Raw genomic sequence first — 24,456 nt, 5'->3', positions numbered from 1 at the left:
ACACAGAAAACAGTACACACAACAACCTTTCCATTCAGTGTCCACAGGACAGGGGTTTGGTACCCCTATTCTCGCAATACAGCAGGTCCTAGTGATGGGACCTGCACCTATGGATATGCCTACCTTTCTTAGGGCTCACTCACACGAGTGTATAACATGGACAAAGGATATCAGCGACACTGTCCCCCATTGGGGCTCACAATCTAAATTCCCTATCAGTATGTTTTTAAAGGGTGGGAGGAAACCGGAGTATCCGGAGGGAACCCAAGCTAACACGAGGAGAATATACAAACTCCTTGCAGATGTTGTCCATGTTGGGATTTATACCCAGGACCTCAGCGCTGCAAGACTGCAGTGCTAACCACTGAGCCACCATGTCGCCCACAACTTTAGATCACAATGTCTCTGAATCAAGAGAAACCAATTTTCAATAAAGGTGTCAAAACTTTTGGTACTGTATAAACTAATAACTTTTTTGTGTGGAGTATACAGTTAGGTCCAGAAATATTTGGACAGTGACACAAGTTTTGTTATTTTAGCTGTTTACAAAAACATGTTCAGAAATACAATTATATATATAATATGGGCTGAAAGTGCACACTCCCAGCTGCAATATGAGAGTTTTCACATCCAAATCGGAGAAAGGGGTAAGGAATCATAGCTCTGTAATGCATAGCCTCCTCTTTTTAAAGGGACCAAAAGTAATTGGACAAGGGACTCTAAGGGCTGCAATTAACTCTGAAGGCATCTCCCTCGTTAACCTGTAATCAATGAAGTAGTTAAAAGGTCTGGGGTTGATTACAGGTGTGTGGTTTTGCATTTGGAAGCTGTTGCTGTGACCAGACAACATGCGGTCTAAGGAACTCTCATTTGAGGTGAAGCAGAACATCCAGAGGCTGAAAAAAAAGAAAAAATCCATCAGAGAGATAGCAGACATGCTTGGAGTAGCAAAATCAATAGTCGGGTACATTCTGAGAAAAAAGGAATTGACTGGTGAGCTTGGGAACTCAAAAAGGCCTGGGCGTCCACGGATGACAACAGTGGTGGATGATCGCCGCATACTTTCTTTGGTGAAGAAGAACCCGATCACAACATCAACTGAAGTCCAGAACACTCTCAGTGAAGTAGGTGTATCTGTCTCTAAGTCAACAGTAAAGAGAAGACTCCATGAAAGTAAATACAAAGGGTTCATATCTAGATGCAAACCATTCATCAATTCCAAAAATAGACAGGCCAGAGTTAAATTTGCTGAAAAACACCTCATGAAGCCAGCTCAGTTCTGGAAAAGTATTCTATGGACAGATGAGACAAAGATCAACCTGTACCAAAATGATGGGAAGAAAAAAGTTTGGAGAAGAAAGGGAATGGCACATGATCCAAGGCACACCACATCCTCTGTAAAACATGGTGGAGGCAACGTGATGGCATGGGCATGCATGGCTTTCAATGGCACTGGGTCACTTGTGTTTATTGATGACATAACAGCAGACAAGAGTAGCCGGATGAATTCTGAAGTGTACCGGGATATACTTTCAGCCCAGATTCAGCCAAATGCCGCAAAGTTGATCGGACGGTGCTTCATAGTACAGATGGACAATGACCCCAAGCATACAGCCAAAGCTACCCAGGAGTTCATGAGTGCAAAAAAGTGGAACATTCTGCAATGGCCAAGTCAATCACCAGATCTTAACCCAATTGAGCATGCATTTCACTTGCTCAAATCCAGACTTAAGACAGAAAGACCCACAAACAAGCAAGACCTGAAGGCTGCGGCTGTAAAGGCCTGGCAAAGCATTAAGAAGGAGGAAACCCAGCGTTTGGTGATGTCCATGGGTTCCAGACTTAAGGCAGTGATTGCCTCCAAAGGATTCGCAACAAAATATTGAAAATAAAAATATTTTGTTTGGGTTTGGTTTATTTGTCCAATTACTTTTGACCTCCTAAAATGTGGAGTGTTTGTAAAGAAATGTGTACAATTCCTACAATTTCTATCAGATATTTTTGTTCTACCTTCAAATTTAACGTTACAATCTGCACTTGAATTCTGTTGTAGAGGTTTCATTTCAAATCCAATGTGGTGGCATGCAGAGCCCAACTCACGAAAAATGTGTCACTGTCCAAATATTTTTGGACCTAACTGTATATATGTCTTCACTTACCTTGCAACCTTCACAGGTGATGCATCTGTAATGATACCCTGTAGCCTTATCTCCACACACCACACACAGTTCATCTTTATCCAAGTAACTGGGTATGTACCCTATAGGAAAAAGAAAGATGTTAGCCCCAATGGAGCCACTGAACGCAGAGTAAAACATCATGTGATCATCGCCCAAAAGGGGTTATCCAACTTTGACAATTTTTATCTGATTAGGTTTCAAAATAATGAAAGAAACACTATTTATCTATTCTTACCCCTGGCGATCCAGCGCTGACCCTTTTGCGATGCTTCCAGTCATGTGGCATCATGGTTCCCATCAATGAGCTGTGATGCTCGTTAATCTTTCTAACCCTATTAATGTCATGGATTAGGGGATGGCGTTTGTTAATGTCAAAGACTAGAATTGCTTTAGGAACTTTTTTTTCATTTACATAAATAACCTGAAAATGCATTTCAAGATGACTTATAATACAACCACGGTATCCCCTTAACATGTCAGAATTCTTCGCGTATCAGTAAAATTTGTATTTTTACACCGATTTGTCACATCTTTCTAAACATACTGCTGCAATCCTTGCCCTGGTTGCTAGGTGGCGCCACACTAATTTCACGGTTACTGCTGGATGACGGTAGCATGTGGCAGTTTAGGTTGCTGAGTCCAGATGTCCCTTTCCTGTCCACCTGTACTTTGCTGAAGTGAGTTGGTAATGTAATTCACTCTCTTTTGTGAGCCATGGGCAGGGATCACTGTTATATAAACCCTAGCAATCTCTAGCTGGCAGTTTCTTACTTCAGGTAAGACCTGGACTCTTTGCTCCATTGCTCCTTGTGTGCCATTTAGAATATCCGGTTTCTGACCTCAGCTTCTAGTTTTACCACCTGATTGCTTTCTGATTTTGTCCCTGACGTGAACTCTTAATATTGACCCTGCATGAAGATCTCTCTTGGTCTAGCTTGCTCCACCAGTCAACAGTTGACTCCATGGTTCCTGCTCATATGTCCCTATGTAAGTCCAGTACCCTTTTTTAACAGGGTTAAAATGTGCGGGCCAGGGCAACCCCTGTGATCTGGTAAGTGAAGTAGCTTGCACTAAGCGTGTCTGTGGAAGCCCTATTAATAGCTGCCAAGCGTCCATGAACAGTTCATCCGTAACAATATAAATACTTAAGTTTTATAGATTAATTTCTGCCAATTTACTTTCCAAATTACCAAATTCACTTATTTTTATAGGAAAATAAAAGATGTTTGACAAGTTAAAAACTAACAGGCAGGTAGTTATTAACTACCGCCTGTTTTCCACAGGAACGATCTGTTACAGCTTAGCTGGGAAATCTGCTACTTTTGTGGTGCCCCTGAGGCTTCAGTAACCACAGAGTACTGCACCTCACTTAAGGTGCGGTACTCATCCTGGATCCAGAGGAAGTCGGTACTGGTTTCACAACACACAAACTCATACATACAGTCAGGTTGCCCTCCCTATTGGGGACCGGGCTAGGGTTGGGTCTTAAGGTAGTCACCAAACATGGGGGTTGCCACCCACTAGTGACAGGGAACCAGGGGAGGAGCGGCACCAGGGGGAGTTTGGAGCTGACACAACAGTTAGGAGTTCTCCGAAAGGAGAGGAAAGGGGCAGACGAGTTTTTTGGTAGCTCTTATGGGACATAGGAGTTAAAACGGTTGACGAGGGGAGAGCTTCATTGCTCCCTTGGGACCGGCACTGAGCAGGGTGCAGAGCCCTAGGGTGGAACAGACTTCACGTTGGATCACCAGAATCTGCAGGACAGGAGGATTGTACGTCCTTCTGGCCACCACCAGTTCCCAGAGCACAGTGGTACATAGGGTCCGGGGTCGTGCCCCAAAGTCAGATCCCACTGCGGACCTGCAACACCTGCCTATGGGACGGAGACTAAAAACTACAAGAACCAGGGTTCCCAAGTAGCTTCAGACCACGGGGATCCATCTTTAGCAGCGCAGGAAGGAAGGGCCCACAGACTACCGGACTGGTACTGACCTCCCAAGGATCTGGGATTGGCTGGGGACCATCACGGCAGAGATCGGTACCCAGAAGCTACATTGGAACAGTGAGTAAAAAGATCTGGAACCACAACAACTGACTCTGCCTCTTATTGCCGTCGCCGTCGCCCCACGCTTCAGCACCAGCTATCACTACAACCCTCATCATCCTTCCCGGGGCCTGCTCCACCTGTGAGGAGTAGAACCATCTTTGCTGTGGCACCATCAGCCCCGGAGGACTCGCAGCGGCAGCTAATCCCTGGCCACGTTCCACAGGTGGCATCACGAGACAAACATCCTTCTTCATCATCATCCCCTTTTATTGTACGAAGCCGGGTAGGGCCACCTGTGACATCCCCAGACCCGACATCACCGGCCCGGCGACGATTAAAGTTAAACCCCTGGCTTGTGGGTGCTACACTTTCATTTCACCATTCATCTACAGAACAGCTCTTTCTCTTCTGCTCTGTCGAAATCATGCTGATTGGCAGTTGGTTCCCCTTAATTAAGCACCAGGAAGGTGGCTTAGCATGACATTGGCAGGGACAGTCAATCAACAGAGCAGAGTGGAAGGGAAAAAACTGCTCTGTCAACGTGATGTCAGAGGAAGTTGCAGACCTGGCGCCGGGCAGAACATGCAGGTAGTTAGCAACTACCTGCCTGTTTGTTCTTAGTCCCATACGCAAACATAATAAATGTCCTGGATAACCCCTTTAAGACAAGTTAGTCTTTGCTCTTTTCAATATATTGGGGGAAGGGTTAAACTGGAAAATGTAAAATACTGCAAAAAAAATTAAAAAGATATGTAAAACGTTAATTTAGTAAACTTAATGAATTTAAAAGTAGATTTTAAAATGAAATTTGATGAAAAAGCCAATTCAAATGTTGAGACATAAATTATATTAATCATTAAAATTAATATTTTGTATGTTAATAATTATGTGATTAAACATACTACTTAATGAATTATCGACAAAATGTTATCCCTTTAACCTTTCTAAATATGTCCACAATGTAGTGTAGTAATTGTATTAAAATATTTATTGATGGCTGTCTTCTATGGTTTCCAGAGCGAATCCAGATCTCATCTGAGTAACATTAAGCGCTGTTCCTCCCCTCCAGCTCACACATGGCCGTTGTGCGGGCTGGTGCTACTTTTATCAATGTAAGCCTATGGGGGACTCATAACGAGGGTCCAAAATCTGACTTTCTAAAAGTGACTTCCGGTCCACATAAATCCGCGTGTGACCCTGAAGAGGACTGGAATGGCGCTGGCAAGTGAGGAAGACGGTGATCGATAAGTATTTTAATACAACTGTACTACACTACAGACATATTTACAAAGGTTTAGGGGGTAACACCTTTGTCAGGAGTGCTTCTTTATGATATCAGTAGTGTATAATGTAGTGTAAACTTTCACTATACAAAACAAATTTGTAACTATGTTTAGGGCATAGAGCATTTCCCAAAACACTATGGGCCCAATTAATCAAGACCAGCGCTGTTCACACTAGTCTTGATAAGGTGTCGTGCTGGCGTCAGACACTCCCCAATCATTACAAGGCACGCGCCTCTTCATGAATCCGGAGCATGTGACCTCTGTGCACTTCGCCACAAATCTTACTCCAGTTAGAGTAAAGCGGGCTTTACACGCTGCGACATCGCTAATGCGGAGTCGTTGGGGTCACGGATTTTGTGACGCACATCCGGCCGCATTAGCGATGCCGTTGCGTGTGACACCGATAAGCGATTTTGCATCGTTGCAAAACAGTGCAAAATCGCTAATCGGCGACACGGGGGTCCATTCCCAATTATCGTTACTTCAGCAGTAACGAGTTTGTTCGTCGTTCCTGCGGCAGCACACATCGCTGCGTGTGATGCCGCAGGAGCGAGGAAGCTCTCCCTACCTGCCTCCCGGCCGCTATGCGGAAGGAAGGAGGTGGGCGGGATGTTACGTCCCGCTCATCTCCGCCCCTCCGCTGCGATTGGGCGGCGGTTCAGTGACGTTTCAGTGACGTCGCTGTGACGCCGCACGGACCGCCCCCTTAGAAAGGAGGCGGTTCGCCGGTCACAGCGACGTCGCCGGACAGGTAAGTATGTGTGACGGCTCTGGGCGATGTTGTGCGGCACGGGCAGCGATATGCCCGTGTCGCGCAACAGATGGGGGCGGATACCCACACTAGCGATATCGGGACCGATATCGCAGTGTGTAAAGTAGCCTTAAGGAACACCACTGCTCGTCATGAATTAGCCATGCTGTGGCGTCATGACCCCTTCCCGTCCAAGCTCCATCCATCTTGACAGAGCTGGGGCAAACTGGCATGCACAAACCTTTTGCGACTTTTCAAAGTGATTTTTGCAAGAATTCTGCAGTTATCGTTTCAATGAATGGGGCCTATATCACCACAGAACACCAACCATTTTTAGTGTTTGTATTATAAAATAATATTATTTCCTTATCTTCTTTTATACTATTATCTTCCTGAAAGTGGCAGCACTTCTAATGACAATATGTATTATTGTACATGTGTAAATCTATATTAAATATAAATATATATATATATATATATATATATATATATATGTATACAGTACTGCTGGAATCAGGCCATATACAGTAGAGCCAGCCTATCTATATCAGAATGTCTATCTATCTTTACATATACATAAGTGTCAAATCAATGAACAAAACAATGACAAATATACAGTATGTTTAAGACAATCTGTCATGGGTCCACCTTATCTGAGAGCAGCATAATATAGAGACAGAGATCCTGATTCCAGCGATGTGTCACTTACTGGGCTGCTTAGTGTAGTTTTGGTAAAATTACTGATTAATCAGCAGTAGATTATCATTAGAGGACTACCTGGCATGCTGCAGGTAGTCCAGCATATTCATGACCTATGTATAACCTCATAATATGCTGGACTACCTGCAGCATATTTCTGTGTACACTGTTTATGGGAAAATGCTGTTAATAAGTGGTATGGGTGGGGATATAAAGCTCCACATTCAAATACTTACTAAATCTGCAGCAGAGAAATCAGTGATTTTATCAAAATGACAGCAAATGACAGTAAGTGACACATCGTTGGAATCAGGGTCTCTGTCTCTACATGATGCTGCTCTCAGGTGGGGGAGCAAAAAGCTGGAAACAGATTTTCTTTAAGCATATAGTGTAATACACAGGATAGAGAACTGTGCCCGCTGGTTCATCCTTAACACATCTGTACTCCTAGACAGATACAGTACTTGTACATGTGATAGATAGATATATGATATATAATAGATAGACAGATAGATAAATAGATGATAGATAGATAGAGTTGGATAGATAGATAGATAAATATAGATGATAGATAGAGAGATAGATGGATAGATAGATAGATAGACAGATAGATAGATAGATAGATAGATAGACGGATAGATAGATAGATAGATAGATAGACGGATAGATAGATAGATAGATAGATAGATAGATAGACGGATAGATAGATAGACGGATAGATAGATAGAAAGATAGATGGATAGATAGATAGACGGATAGATAGATAGAGATAGATAGATAGATAGATGGATAGATAGACGGATAGATAGATAGATAGATAGATAGATAGACAGATAGATAGATGGATAGATAGAGAAGATAGATAGATAGATAGTTAGATGGATAGATAGATAGACGGATAGATAGATAGATAGATAGACAGATAGATAGACGGATAGATAGATAGAGATAGATAGATAGATAGATAGATAGATAGATAGATAGATGGATAGATAGATAGACGGATAGATAGATAGATAGATAGACAGATAGATAGACGGATAGATAGATAGAGATAGATAGATAGATAGATAGATAGATGGATAGATAGATAGACGGATAGATAGATAGATAGATAGATAGATAGATAGATAGATAGATGGATAGATAGATAGACGGATAGATAGATAGATAGATAGATAGACAGATAGATAGACGGATAGATAGATAGAGATAGATAGATAGATAGATAGATAGATAGATGGATAGATAGATAGACGGATAGATAGATAGATAGACAGATAGATAGATAGATAGATAGATAGATAGATAGATAGATAGATGGATAGATAGATAGATATATAGATAGATAGATGGATAGATGGATAGATAGATAGATATATAGATAGATAGATGGATAGATAGATAGACAGACAATATATTGAAAGATAATCAGGGCCTCAATACTTGATTCAATATTCCGCATGTATTGTGTTGGAGATGTAAAGCATCAAAATGTGCCATAGTGACGTTTCGATCTTTGACCATGGAGAGGGTTTCCACAATTTTCACAAGCACAGAGAGCTGTGGATAGACAGCTATGCAGTTAAATACATGTTGAGGGTAGTGTCACACATAGAGTTTTCTTTTTATAAAAAATATTCTCTAAGAGTCCATCCATTGTGACTGTTCTAATGTACCACAAACACAGTGGGAAGATTGGGAGGCGACACCTGTTCTCTTGTTCTCTTGTGTTAATGAGTTGCTATAGTCTTCATTAAATCCAAATCAATGTTGATCAATAGGGACAAGCATGTCCTTTCAGCAACCTTCTGTCCTCACCGCTGAATTAATTGCCTTTTGTAAGAAATTCAATAATGTTGATTTAACGCTAAATATATATTTAGACTAAAGAGACATGACAGGCTCTATCAATACAACAATGTGCTACGTAACCAGTCTACCAACATGTACTTATACACAGTCATTTGATGGAAGGAGGCATTGAACTGAAAGGAAATTTGAAAATAAATTTAGAGAAACAATTTAACAAATAATTACGGGAAAGATAATTTTTATATATATATATATATATATATATATATATATATATATATATATATATATATATATATACATATATATATATATATATATATATATATATATATATATATATATATATATATATACATATATATATATATATATATATATATATATATATATATATATATATACATATTTTATAGTGCCTAATAGAGATTTGGCTCCCGAACGTGATGCATTATCAGTGGCTTCAGCTATCTCAGTGGGATGTTGCTGTGTACAATGTAAACAATTGAACGACACATTCTGTTACGTCTGACATTTTTGTATGGTTGTTCACCCATTATTCAGTTCCATGACTATGGGGTATTATTATGCATTGTTTACTGAGCAGCAAGAAGACATGACACAAAATATATAGTATAGTGTGAGGAATTAAAAAAATGAATAGAAAAAAGACTATGTTATTCAAAAGCATTTGAAGAATCGCACATAAATAGAAATGCTGAAGATAGAAAACTCTGCAGATACAATAGTCACAGGGACAGTGGGAACCTCTTGACTGACGGCTCCGCAGGCTGCATCACCACTAAGATGGATGAGTCACAGGCAATACACCGAAAAAAAAAGATTCGGACAGAAAGTTCCATAAGAATAAATGCTGGATAATGGGTATATTTCTCTTTAAATATAAATAACTATTACACTACATTTTTGGTGATGTCAACAATTGATAAATGACTTGAATTGTTTTGTGTGACGGTAACAGTGGATTTTTACACATGGAATATATCCAAATACAAAATGCGAAGTCATTCGGCATCAATTGAGATATTAAGAGCAAGGAACGGTAGGATAATAGTTATTCTGCAGGAGAATGACGACCGCGCCGTGCACACAATTACTAAGCAATTACTACAAAGTAAGATCGAGCAGCTTCCAGGTATCAATAGTCTCTATAGAAAGCATTTTATATTGTATATTTATCAGACATACAGGGGTTAATTATATAAAAATGCCCCACTTCTACACGGGTGCCGGAATTCAGCAATACAATGATATATCAGCCACCCCAATTTTTTGCGTTCGACAATGAAGGGTCATCAAAAGAAAAGCACAAATTTTCAAAACCCAACAAAGAAATTCTTTCGAGCGGAGAAATAAAAAACATTTTAATCTCCTAGCAACATGGAATACGGCTTTTGGCTGATTATAGACGGGCACGGAAGGACGGATATGTGTTAGATGAAAATCAGCAACTTTAAAAAATCCAACACTGGATGCAAGCACGCAGGTAAGCAGACAGGCAAAAACACTCATTAGAAACACGGAAAGACAAAACTGTCCCTACCTTTTTTCTGCAAGAACATCGGAGACTGCCCCTGTGAAAAAGTTGCTTTTTCCTCAGAGAAATACTCCGGTTGGTTGTATGAATTCAGGGCCATGTCCATTTCTGAGTACTCGCTTTTAAACATGTTTCCAGGGTAACTGGAGGTATAAGCCTGATTCACCGCCCAGGCCTGATCCATATATATATTATTGTTGTGTAGGACATAAGCCTCACAAGAACTGTAGTTCTCACTATCTTCGATATAAGTGCAGTAATCAGTGGGCTGCATACAGAAGGTGTTAGACGCACACTGGGGCATTTCGTACATTTCCTGAATGCAGTAGTTCATTTTGCTATCCGGAGTGAGCTCCTACTTTACGTATGCACCACACACACAAGCATGCATACACATGGAACGAGGGGAGAAAATGATGAATATACAATACAATCTGAAGTCTGTCTCAAAGCTGAGCACCCTGGTACGATTTGGAGCAGCACCTTGTGTGCTGAGAGCCTATTTATATCTAGGATGTTAGCGAGAAGCCAAACATGTTGGAAAAGAGATTTATGACAGTTTAAGGTCCTAATCTATGAGCCACGGCTAAATCCTAGGAAGATGGCTTCACAGACAGGTAGCAGAAGGTATTAGAGCCACAACACCAGGCGGGCAGACCACAATCCGGACTTTATTTAACTTTGGGCATGGAACTTTGAGCAGTCATATTCAAGACCTGTCACTGTGACATATTCTTGACAACTTAAAAAGCAAAGCCTAAGTGAGTCAGGGGGCTGTATAAAATCCTAAAATCAATAGGCTGAAGTTTTTAACTCTATCCTTTAAGAAACTCAATAGGAAAAACCTAGATGACCCATACCAGAATCTAAAAGGTGAACATTGTAACTCCATAATCCACAATCAGTTCTATTGATTTGGTGTTACAGCATTAACCTTCTGCATGATGACAGGTATTGATTGCCATTCACGGACTGTCTTAGTTCTTGATTAACCCATCAAGCGCGTGTATGTCACACAAAGCATAGAAAAAAATCTATTGATAATAAATACTAAAATTAAATGCTAGTGATTCTGCATAGGAGAAGTATTGCAGTGAATATCATAACATTTCTAACAAATTATTAGTAATGTGAGTTTGATATGATACGGTGGCACACATTTTCCCCCTGTCCTGATGGCATGCCACTTCTACAGATAACAGCACTATGAAATGTATACATTGTGGAAAAGACGACCAGTCAGATATACATCTCAACAATAAATAGCTTTGTATGAACCAAGCATGGCAAATATCTGGACCCAATAATAAGTTACAAATCTGTTTTGATGGAAACAAGGAAAGAACTGATGTAAATAAAAAATATAAAACCCGTTTATAACTCCACACTGTCCGGCTAGTGGAAAGCACATGCGGGCTACAAGCACATTCTGTAATGATACAACCACTGGCACTGCACATGTCTCCACAAGGCGCATTTACCTACCAAAGAGTATGGCGCATATTAAAGAGTAAAGGCATACCGTCAAAGTTAGATAAATACTGCAGAGAGGAGTGCACGCTTATTAGTCATTAGTAAAGACCACCCCTCTAACCTGGAAAACTAGGGTGCCGAGATATTATGGATCTAGTGTATATAGATAGATACATAACGTTTTACTATTTTAAAAGTTGATTATATATAAGTGGGGTACTACACTAGGAGAATAATATTCCCAATTTGAAAACAAAATATAGTCTGCAGAGGTACCTCAGACTATTATTGCATATTAAAACATATTGGCGCTAAGGAACCTTTAATAGTATGGTGCCTCACCTAAAACTTACCTGTTAAAAGGAGTCTGTCAGCACAAAATGACTGTTCAAATCAACCACACGAGCTTGGTGGACCATTTCATGCTCCTTCTCACCAACTTCTTTTCTGGCCTCCTCTTCCTTGATGGACAGCTCTGCTTTACATAAGGAGTGGAGATAGATGGAAAACAAGTAGGTGGGAATGTGCACGGAACTGTTTGGCCACACCAAGGGTGCACCAAGCATCTGTACGTGGTTTAAATAGTCATTCTGTGCTGACAGACCACCTTTAAACTAATCACACCTGAAGTATGTATGAATGGACCCACCAAGAGAACAATGCAAGTTAAATATTATATGCTTCTCCTATAAGTTAAATGACTGCTAAGCGGATGCTCAAGACAACACCTGTAACTTGGATATCATTGATGTTTCTTTCGGTATACAAATACAAATAAAGTGTATACAGATGCATAAGGTTTTGTTAGTTTAAAGCCAGTCTGTCAGCATACAGGATACATGATACGGCCGCACACTGTGATTAATGAATACATGAATTATTGCTAGCAAAGATAAAAACATAAGTTAGGGATTTTTTGATAAAAGAGCACAAAATACATTCAACCACGTCAAGGTGCACCTTTTAATATGAATGGTCCCTAAACACTATTGCCCTACCTCTCCATGTGCCAAACCAGCCTCATCTGCTATGGGATAGCGTGGAACTGGGGCTCCTAAGCTGTCCCTAAATCTAGGGCCCCTTTGCTATTCCTAACCTCAGGGATACTCCTTATGGTGGAGATGCCGGCGTCTCCTTGCTGGCTCTTCTCCTGACCAGTCCTGATCTGATTCCCTCTCCCCCCAGGGAGGGATGGGACAGGAGTGTGATGAAACCCACAGATAAAGACAGCCCAGGGAAAACCAAAACTTTGTTACACAGCACGCACACACACACACAAAGGTTAAGACAATATGAGATTCATGAGGAAAAACAAGAGCAGGAACCAAGTACAAAACAACAGGGGTAAACTCCACAACCACACCAAGCAATAAGCACAGCTTTCACCAGAAAGTCTTGGACACCACACCTCACAGATCAACAAAGACAAAATATAACTGGCATGGGTAGAAGGATTCAACCCTCATAAATAGGAGCAGATATGATAGGCCTCCCCACAACATGTGCTCAAACAAGCAAGCAGAGAAGCAGAGATTAAGTCTTGCTAACCTGCCTATGAAGCAATACACAGCAGGTTGACACCCGAGTTTGCCTGTGGTGATCTCAGACACCAGAAAAACCATCAAGTGACGTGTCAGAATCTGCAATCTGAACAGAGCCCAATGCCACCATGACAGTCAGGGAATTTTGTGCAAAACTCTGTGTGAAATCATCTGAATAGTGAGTGAAAAGTTAACCAGGCACACCTCGCAATTAAAACCTTGCATGGAAACAATAGATTAATAAGGGTGCTGAGCCCAGGAGGGGGCCACACACCCCAATATGTACTATAGTTTATTTTTCTTTGTTGAAGTACATATTGGGGTGTGTGGCCCCCTCCAGGGCTCAGCACCCTTATTAACCCATATTTCCTACACAAGACTTTAATTGCGAGCTATGCTTGGTTCTCTTTTCACTCCTCACTCAGATGAGGCTGTTTAGCACATGGAGAGGTAGGACATTGGTGTTTAGGGACCATCCATATTTAGGTACACATTGACATGATTGGATGGCTTTTGCACTCTTTGAACAAAAATACCTAATTAAGTACCTTACGTTTTTAAAGTTTATAGCAATATCTCATGTTTTCATTAATCTCAGTGTGCTGCCACACCGTGTATGTATATGTCTGTATATTGGCCACATAGCAGACCTGTCCATCTGTACATTAATTCAAAACATAAGCGGTGCAGGTTTTATTTTTTCTTTATGTAATCATAAAATGACTGTTCAAACTAAGCACAGGTGCTTGATGCACCCTTGGAGTAGCCAAATAGTTTAGTGCACGTTCCCAATGTACTTAGTTTCCATCCATCTCCACTCCACTATGTACAGTCATAGCTGTCAATCAATGAAGAAGAGGGAGGAGATAGATGGGAACTAAGTAGATAGGAAGGTGTAATAACTGGCAACTCCAATGGTGTATTGATCACCTGTGCTTGGTTTAAACAGTTATTTTATGCTGACAAAGATCATGTAAAGCTCTGCTCCAGTGTTTTGTTTTTCACCACTGGAGTGGTGCTTTTAATCCAAGGTCCCTGCCCTTACTCTTAAACTCACCCCACTCGTGAGGTGAGCCTTTTAAAGGCGCTGGTCCGGTCTTGTGGCGCCATCTTGAGACTGCAACTTCTGACTGGCCGGAAGTCAGAAGTTATGTCATAAGCTCTCAAAGTAAGAACGAGGCACTCTTAGGGCATGTGCTCACCATCAGGACACGCTGCTTCCTGGACAACAGCTGCCTGTGCCCACAGTCAGGATTCGGACTGCTCTGGTTTTTCTCTCTGTTTTCCCTGCGAAGAACACTTCTAGCTTTGCAGCATTAAATTGAGATGCTGTGGCTTGGGAAGCTGCACCCCACGTCAGTTTATGCTGTGGGGAATACAAGCACAGTGGGCATGGGATTTCTAGAAATCCCATCCACTGTGCTTGTACTGTACAACGCAGCGTTTTGGACACAGAGAAAAAACGCTGCCTCCAAAATGCTGTGAACCCTGATCGTGCAACACAGTCTTAAGGCCTCGTCACACACAGAGATAAATCTTTGATAGATCTGTGGTTGCAGTGAAATCATGGACATATTGTTCCATTTGTACACAGCCACAAACCTGGCACTGATTGTCCACAATTTCACTGCAACCACAGATCTGCCACAGATCTGCCACAGATCTGCCACACATCTGCCACAGATCTGCTACAGATCTGCCACAGATTTATCTCTGTGTGTGACAGGGCCTTTAGACTTGCATTGAAGAGTGACCTCCGGCTCACTCCTTGAAACACTCTAAAGATCCGGAAGGTCACAAACTATGGAAGACCAACGGGTGCAGCGGTGAAAGGAGAAGACGCGGGAGGGTTTGTATAAGACTAAGGCGGGCTTTGCACGCTGCGACATCGCAAGCCGATGCTGCGATGCCGAGCGCGATAGTCCCCGCCCCCATCGCAGCAGCGATATCCTTGTGATAGCTGCCGTAGCAAACATTATCGCTACGGCAGCTTCACATGGACTCACCTGTCCTGCGACCGTCGCACTGGCCGGCGACCCGCCTCCTGATTAAGGGGGCGGGTCATGCGGCGTCACTGCGACGTCACACGGCAGGCGGCCAATAGGAGCGGAGGGGCGGAGATGAGCGGGATGTAAACATCCCGCCCACCTCTGTCCTTCCGCATATCCTACGGAAGCCGCAGTGACGCCGGTAGGAGATGTTCCTCGCTCCTGCGACTTCACACACAACGATGTGTGCTGCCGCAGGAGCGAGGAACAACATCGGACCGTCGCGTCAGCGTAATTATGGATTACGCCGACGCTGCACCGATGATACGATTACAACGCTTTTGCGCTCGTTAATCGTATCATCGAGCCTTTACACACTACGATGTCGCATGCGATGCCGGAAGTGCATCATTTTCAATTTGACCCCACCGACATCGCACCTGCGATGTCGTAGTGTGCAAAGCCCGCCTAAGTGCAAGGAGCTTAGATTAAAAGCACCACTCTAGCAGTAAAAAAAAAACAAAACAAAAAGCTGGAATGTTGCCTTAAACTAATAAAACCTTGCATATTTGTATATAGAAGACCTGCATTTGCATAAAGACAGAGGCATCCAGGATATCCGAGTTACAGTTGTTTTCTTGATCATCCTATCCTAGTATCATCTAACTTCTATGGGAAGTGTATAATGTTGAATATGTTCTCTTTGGTAGGTGCATGTGCTGTATGGAGACTTACAAAGCCATTTGTTTATATCATTGCTGTTTATATCATGTGGCACACCCGCTTCTCCACCAACTGGACATACATTAGTTACATCTCTGCAGCCCTTGCTTATATCTATACACAATTGTCACTTGTTATATAGTCACTGATATTTACACTGTGTGCAGAATTATTAGGCAAGTTGTATTTTAGAGGATTTTTTTAATTATTGATCAACAACTATGTTCTTAATCAACCCCAAAAGACTCATAAATATCAAAGCTTAATATTATTGGAAGTTGGAGTGGGTTTTTTTAGATTTGGCTATCTTAGGAGGATATCTGTTTGTGCAGGTAACTATTACTGTGCAGAATTATTAGGCAACTTAATAAAACCCACATATATTTCCATCTCACTTGTTTATTTTCACCAGGTAAGCCAATATAACTCACAAAATTTAGAAATAAACATTTCTGACATGGAAAAACAAAACTCCAAAAAATTAGTGACCAATATAGCCACCTTTCTTTATGAGGACACTCAACAGCCTACCATCCATAGATTCTGTCAGTTGCTTGATCTGTTTACGATCAACATTGCGTGCAGCAGCCACCACAGCTTCCCAGACACTGTTCCGAGAGGTGTACTGTTTTCCCTCTCTGCAGATCTTTTATTTTATGAGGGACCCCAGTTTCTCTATGGGGTTCAGATCAGGTGAACAAGGGGGCCATGTCATTATTTTTTCATCTTTTAGACCTTTACTGGCCAGCCACGCTGTGGAGTAGTTGGATGCATGTGATGGAGCATTGTCCTGCATGAAAATCATGTTTTTCTTGAACGATACCGACTTCTTCCTGTACCACTGCTTGAAGAAGTTGTCTTCCAGAAACTGGCAGTAGGTCTGGGAGTTGAGTTTCACTCCATCCTGAACCCGAAAAGGTCCCAAAAGTTCATCTTTGATGATACCAGCCCATACTAGTACCCCACCTCCACCTTGCTGGCTTCTGAGTCGGAGTGGAGCTCTCTGCGCTTTACTGATCCAGCCTCTGGCCCATCCATCTGGCCCATCAACAGTCACTCTCATTTCATCAGTCCATAAAACCTTTGAAAAATCAGTCTTAAGATATTTCTTGGTCCAGTCTTGACGTTTTATCTTATGTTTCTTATTCAAAGGTGGTCGTTTTTCAGCTTTCCTTACCGTGGCCATGTCCCTGAGTATGGCACACCTTGTGCTTTTTGATACTCCAGTAACATTGCAGCTCTGAAATATGGCCAAACTGGTGGCAAATGCTATCTTGGCAGCTTCACGCTTGATTTTCCTCAATTCATGGGCAGTTAGTTTGTGCCTTTTCTGCCCAACACGCTTCTTGCGACCCTGTTGGCTATTTGCCATGAAACGCTTGATTGTTCGGTGATCACGCTTCAAAAGTTTGGCAATTTCAAGACTGCTGCATCCCTCTGCAAGACATCTCATAATTTTGGACTTTTCAGAGCCCGTCAAATCTCTCTTCTGACCCATTTTGCCAAAGGAAAGGAAGTTGCCTAATAATTAAGCACACCTTATATAGGGTGTTGATGTCATTACACCACACCCCTCCTCACTACAGAGATGCATATCACCTGATTTACTTAAATGGTAGTTGGATCTCAAGCCTATACAGCTTGGAGTAGGACAACATGTATAAAAAGTATCAAGTGATCAAAATACTCATTTGCCTAATAATTCTGCACACAATGTATTGTGTATGATTGAAGTTGTAAGGCTATTAATTGTTGACTGTTTGATATTGGTCCATTTGCACAAAGTTGGATGAAAAAGGAGAAAACTATATTATGGGTATGATTGATAAAGACCAGTGAATGGTTAATACATTGCACATATTTTGGTTAGTAGACACCATAACACTTTATTAGTAAAAAAAAAGCTAAGGATTTCTTTCCTGCAAATCATTCATTAACTGGAATAGCGATTCCTTTCTACCCCCACTTTATGTGGTTTGTTAAAATGGTATGATAGTCTTCTTTACTACAAAAACAGGTGACGAGGTAGTGACTATATACTGGTAATATACATTTAGTCAACATTTTGGTTGTAACTAATGATGGGTGAGCTTGCTCGCCACTGCTCAATACTCGATCGAGGAACGAGGAGCTTGGATGCTTGGTCGAGTATCCCAGGTGCTTGGATGTTTCATCTGTAAAACAATGAAACAAAGTACAGGCTTGCTTCATTGAATGATGTGTGCAGGTACCACAGGGAGAGCCATTCGCAGTCTCTGAATGTCTCTCACTGGGGGTTAAAGCAACATTTTTGGATGTAGTGTGTCTACAAAAAAAACAAACTCCCTCTCCTCAGAAATGCTCTTTATGGCTGGCAGTGTGTGGGCGGAGACCCGAATTGCGCAAGCATTGACTTCCATTATGCTCGTTAGTCGAATTGAGCTCTTTCAGAGCATCTGACCGGCTCGACTCGTGTAACGAGCACCTGAGCATTTTAGTGCTCACATATCTCTAGTCATAACCAAGGCTTTCTTATTTTGTCCTCAAACCTAACCTTAAAAAGGTATACAAGGTTGGAACTACGCACAGAAATCAATAGTGTGACCAATTTTACATTTTTGCAATTCAAAGTGGACCTGTCATCAGTTTTTAATGTTTTATTTGCTGCTCCCTTAAAGGGAACCAATGATCAGGATTTTCATATACTGTATAAAGTATAGCCAGTGCTATACTGGATCTAGGATGCTGAATGTAATCATACCTTTTTTACTCTTAGATTGGATGTTTTATTTCAGAAATATGTGCAAGTAAAGTTACAGCAATGTACTGCAATTTGATTGACAGGTGCAACAGGAAGGGAATATGTTGGCCAGGTCTTGCTATCTATTCCCGCCCCTGTCTGTCTGCCTGCACCAGAATTAACCTCTGTGATGGCGACAGAGGCCTCCATTGCACTCCTGCACATGCACACTTCTCTCTGCCTGGCTGAGGGAAGATCAAAGTATTGTAGTGCGCATGCGCTGGCGGTCTTTGACCTTTCCTTGCGCCTGTGCATTACAGTACTTTGCGCTGCTCTCAGCAGGGCATATCAAAGTGCACATGTGCAAGAGCACAATGGAGGCCTCTGTGTGGATGAAATAGGACGTGTCATCTACGCAGGGCTGGGCAGGAGGACAGCGATCACACACGATGGAGGAGGCACTGAACCCCAGAGCAGATACAACCATTGGTCGGGACCGCTGCCTAGGTGAGTGTTATGAAGGTCTTTTTTACATTCTACAGAGTGGCCTGGACACATATACAATATTCTAGAATGCTGTATATAAGGGCTCACTAGTGGTGGCCGCAGCTCATAAGGGAAAAACCTGTTGACAGGTTCCCTTTAAAGAACTCTTTTAAGGACTTTCACCACACATCATGCACTAATATATTAACAGCCAATGCTCTCACACCACAAGTACAATAATTATGAAAAGTAAACACCATGTACTGGCTGCAAATAAACATAAGAGGCCTAAATACAGAGTTCAAACATTTAGCTTAATTGCACAATCAGTTTTATTATACAGAATTAATTATATGGAAACAAAAACGTATAATATACAGCAGAATCTTTCATTTGAATAGAAGTATAGAGATGATTATGATTCTGGCATATTCATGATTCATCACAGTAATTTTACAGCTCAGAAACATATCATATCATTTGAACATCTAATTTCATTCAAGTAAACCTGTCAGGAAGATTTTACCACGGAAACTAGTGATATGCTGGTATAAGTCGTAAAACAATAAAAATGATACTTACATATACTTATGAATTACACTTTAAAGCCACATGTAAATTATCCTGAAAGTGTATTACGGTCATGTTGTTACACTTCATACCACCAGCTTCAGTAGGGAAATTGTTTTGACAAGTCCCCTTAAAGGGTACTTTACACGTTGAAATATCGGTACCGATATCGCTAGTGAGCGTACCCGCCCCCGTCAGTTGTGCGTCCCGGGCAAATCGCTGCCCGTGGCGAACAACATCGCTTACACCCGTCACACTTACCTGCCTAGCGACGTCGCTGTGACCGGCGAACCGCCTCCTTTCTAAGGGGGCGGTTCGTTCGGCGTCATAGTGACGTCACTAAGTGGCCACCCAATAGCAGAGGAGGGGCGGAGATGAGCGGGCCAAACATCCCGCCCACCTCCTTCCTTCCTCATTGCCGGCGGCCGCAGGTGCGGTGAGTTTCCTCGTTCCTGCGGTGTCACACATAGCGATGTGTGCTGCCGCAGGAACGACAAACAACTTCGCTACTCACCTGTCAACGATTTTTGGTGTTGGAGCGACCTCTCCAATACCAACGATTTTTCCTCTTTTGCGTTCGTTTTAGGTCGCTCAGAGGTGTTACATGCTGCGATGTCGTTAACAACGCTAGATGTGCGTCACAAACACCGTGACCCCGACGATATATCGTTAGTGATGTCGCAGCGTGTAAAGCACCCTTTAGTCTGAAATCCCATCATTATAATTGGAAATATCCAACATGGTTTAGAATAAAAAATGCATGACTACAAGGGTTGTGTTATATAGAAAAACAACTTGGGCATTTTAGATGATAACATTACCTTTAAAATAATTAAATTCAAGTGCAATGTTTTTTTCTGGTGCTAAATTAGCTCAAGCTGCGTCATGAACAATCAACATTTTGGAAAGTATTTACATGTTCAATTGCCGTGGTGGCGGGTTTACAGCATAGTTAGCTTTTAGGTTTGTTAGAATCATTTAAAATGATCCACTAATTGTTTATCCCAGAAATTTTTAACTTTATATCTATACAGTTTCATACATATGCCTTTGGTTCTCATAACAAATGATACACCGCTGACTACAATTCCTAATACAGATGAATTAAATTTATGCCATTAAATACCCACAAATGCCAAGAGGACAATCAACAAATCAAGTTATTGTATACAAATAAAAAATCATATTCTTTGTGCAATAAAAAGTAATACTGATTCATCTTTGTCTGGTTCTACTCCAATAAGCTCTGCTTCTAACGCCAAGCAGTGCCACACTTGCGCTGTGTGACGCTGGCGTGGAGGGGGCGGTGTTGCTAATATCACTTAAGGTACCGTCACACTATCAGCAATGCTCCAGCGATCCCACCAGCAACCTGACCTGGCAGGGATCGCTGGAGCGTCGCTATACGGGTTGCTGGTGAGCTGTCAAACAGGCAGATCTCACCAGCAACCAGTGACCAGCCCCCAGCCAGCAGCGACGCATGGAAGCGATGTTGCGCTTGGTAACTAAGGTAAATATTGGGTAACCAACCCAATATTTTCCTTGGTTACCAGCGCACACCACTTAGCGCTGGCTCCCTGCACTCCTAGCCAGAGTACACATCGGGTTAATTACCCGATGTGTAGTCTGGCTATGTGTGCAGGGAGCAGGGAGCCGGCACTGGCAGCCTGAGAGCGGCGGACGCTGGTAATGAAGGTAAACATCGGGTAACCAAGGAAAGGGCTTCTTGGTTACCGATATTTACATTGGTTACCAGTGTCCGCAGAAGCCGGCTCCTGCTCCCTGCACATTTAGTTGTTGCTGTCTCGCTGTCACACACAGCGATGTGCGCTTCACAGCAGGAGAGCAACAACTAAAAAATGGCCCAGGACATTCAGCAACAACCAGCGACCTCACAGCAGGGGCCAGGTTGTTGCTGGATGTCACACACAGCAACATCGCTAGCAACATCGCTGTTACGTCACAAAAGTCGTGCCTCAGCAGCGATGTTGCTAGCGATGTTGCTTAGTGAGACGTGGCCTTAAGAGATGTGGGTGCAGTCTAGCCAAGTGTATTGATGTGGTTGAGATAAGTGGTTTGTCTGTGCTTCTGCATAACAGCTTGTCAGCAGATGTACGGTAATTAGCTCCCTATAGCTCCCATATATGTGACCTATAGGACAAAATCACACCCTATTTAACCTACCAGCAGTCTGATGGGAGATGCCAGATATAAGTGTAAACTGACCCTGGTTTCTCGGTTACCTGTCACCTGACCTTACTTGTTTAACTTATGTTGCTAACCATAGACTGACTTAACCTTCCATCTGCCTAATGATTCTGCCTATGACTCTGGCCTCTGGGTTGTGACCTTGGATATTTTTCCACATTCCTTTCACCTGGTTTTGTATTGTAAGTTTCTCCTGTGATTTTGACCCATCTCGCTGAACCGGCCAGCATTACCTCCATGGATAAACCCTAAATATTGGTGAAATTGTAAAAGCCAGAGCACCTCTAGGACCTACTAAATGGAAAAGCTTGAACAAAGTATTTACATGGAAGATCTTTGAAAAGCTGCCAGAATTGCCCGTACAGTTCATCTTTACATACACAATTATGTTACTTGTCATACATCAATTCCTCCTGATTTTTATTTCACGTAAATCAGCCTTGGCCATGTGACTGACACAAAGGTGCAGGGCTGATTACAGTTACACTACCGTTATTAGAACGGTGTCATGTAATGAACTGGGAACTTGTGTTTACAGTCCACAACTGGGACAGATATTTACCCTGTATAGGAACCCATAAAAATTAAAGTCTGAATGACAGCAAGCAGGGTAGAAATACTGTAGAGAATTGGTACATAAAGGATATTGGAAAGTTGCACCCAATTAAGTGATGTCAAACTTCAAGACAAGGCAATTCATAGGACAACACCATCAATAAAAGCAGATCGGTATTAGATATTAACTCTCCCCCATTTAACTCTCCCTGCTCCTATTGTGGTGTTGTGTAAAGAACTGTATGCATAATTATTAGGCAAGGGAGTATTTTGACCAAATCATCATTTTTATGCAGATTTTCCAACTCCAAGCTGCATAACCTTGAATGTTTATGAAGCAGATCAGGTGATGGGTATTTGTGTAATAGGGGAGGGTGTGACTTAAGAATACAACACCCTTTATCATGGTGTGCAGAATTATTAGGCAGCTTGTTTTTCATATGCAAAATGGGCAAAAAAGTTTTCAAGTGACTCTGAAAACTCAAAACTTGTTATAAATCTTATAGAGGCATTCAGCGCTCTTGAAAGTGCTAAGATATTAGTGTATTATCACGGAACCATCATAAGTTTTGTTTCAAATAGTCAACAGTCATAAAAAATGTGTTGGAAAGAAAAGACGCACATGAACTGCCAAAGATTTGAGAACAATAAATCGTGAAACGATCAGGAACCCAACATCCACCAGCCAGTGCAGTTATAATCTATAACTGCAACCTCCCTGGAGTGCCCTAAAGAACAAGACACAAGATAAAATATCAAGACTTGGCCAAGTCTTATTTATCTTGTAAATAAATAAGTGTCTGAGCATGTTACATTGTAAGATTTCTGGTTCATTGGCTGCAGACTAAATGATTGGTGGTCAAGCCATCTTTCAGATGACCTCCATCTAAGGTATATGGGGGCTTTTAGTTGAAGCAGAAGACAAGCTACTCCTATAGAGGTCTAGCGATAGCGTATTTTACTCTAATAATTTATTAAGTATATTGCAATTTTGGCTGAAGCAATTATTTCAGGCCAATATAATATGTGACCCATAAGTTAATTACTGATTACCTCTATTGTTTCATGTTTTGATATACAGCAGTAATGGCTGTAGACTTGATTTAACTCTTGACCACATACAACATACTGATTAGGCAAATTCAGGTTGGTAAAATGTATATTTTTTCAACATACAACAAGGATTATTAGCTATCAGTCATTTCTGATGTCACTTATCTGCAAAAGGTACAAAGTATCAGATGTGTTCAAATACAACAGATCCAGTTCTACTTTAGGTCAGACTGCCATACTAGAATACAGCCAATCCAGTCCTACTTTTGGTCAGCTCTGCCATAAAAGAATACAACCGATCCAGCCATGCCATAAGCCATATCTACCATAACAGCGCTCACGACTTAAAACATGTTGTGAGACTTGTACTACAAATACAAGCCCCTGGCGATGCAGGTTTGGAAAGTATTTGTTGGCTACTGAAATAGTTTTTGGTTTGTTGTGTGAGAAAAATATATTTGTACTACAAGGTGCGGGAACAGTGGTTTCCTTGGAAACAAATAAGACCTTGCAAAAATCAGATTGTTACACTAAGAGGAGCAAACATTTTGGACGGAATTTCAAGTCAGCAGGTTTATTACATATCAAACAAACATCTTATCAAATTTTGCATCTACCGAAAAACACAGCAGGGGCCAGAGGGTCAGTCCGTTACTGTGTAATTGCCGTTTTGTACAGGACCATAAATGTACTGCCAGAATATTTCCTCCCCTCCAGAAAAGCACTCCACTTATAAGTACTGCAGTTCTGGTAATTGGGATACACTGACACAAGGAAATCAAATTACTTGTATCTTTTCACCTA

The 24,456-nt window shown here is 41.7% G+C and overlaps 1 protein-coding gene across 2 annotated transcripts in view; it reads right to left on the bottom strand.

The window, feature by feature from the left end:
• The window catches only part of THRB (thyroid hormone receptor beta), a 506,718-nt gene that overhangs the window by 19,357 nt on the left and 462,905 nt on the right, over positions 1 to 24,456 (bottom strand). For both annotated transcript variants that reach the window (XM_075315285.1, XM_075315286.1), the window contains one exon: positions 2,160 to 2,260. In XM_075315285.1, the coding sequence (XP_075171400.1) occupies positions 2,160 to 2,260 (101 nt within the window). The remainder of the gene's footprint in view (positions 1 to 2,159; positions 2,261 to 24,456) is intronic.

Source organism: Anomaloglossus baeobatrachus, chromosome 6 (genome assembly GCF_048569485.1).
Source record: "Anomaloglossus baeobatrachus isolate aAnoBae1 chromosome 6, aAnoBae1.hap1, whole genome shotgun sequence".
NCBI classification, from domain to species: Eukaryota; Metazoa; Chordata; class Amphibia; order Anura; family Aromobatidae; genus Anomaloglossus; species Anomaloglossus baeobatrachus.
The sequence above is the reverse complement of the archived record's forward strand: the minus strand, read 5'-3'. Positions and strand labels throughout refer to the sequence as shown.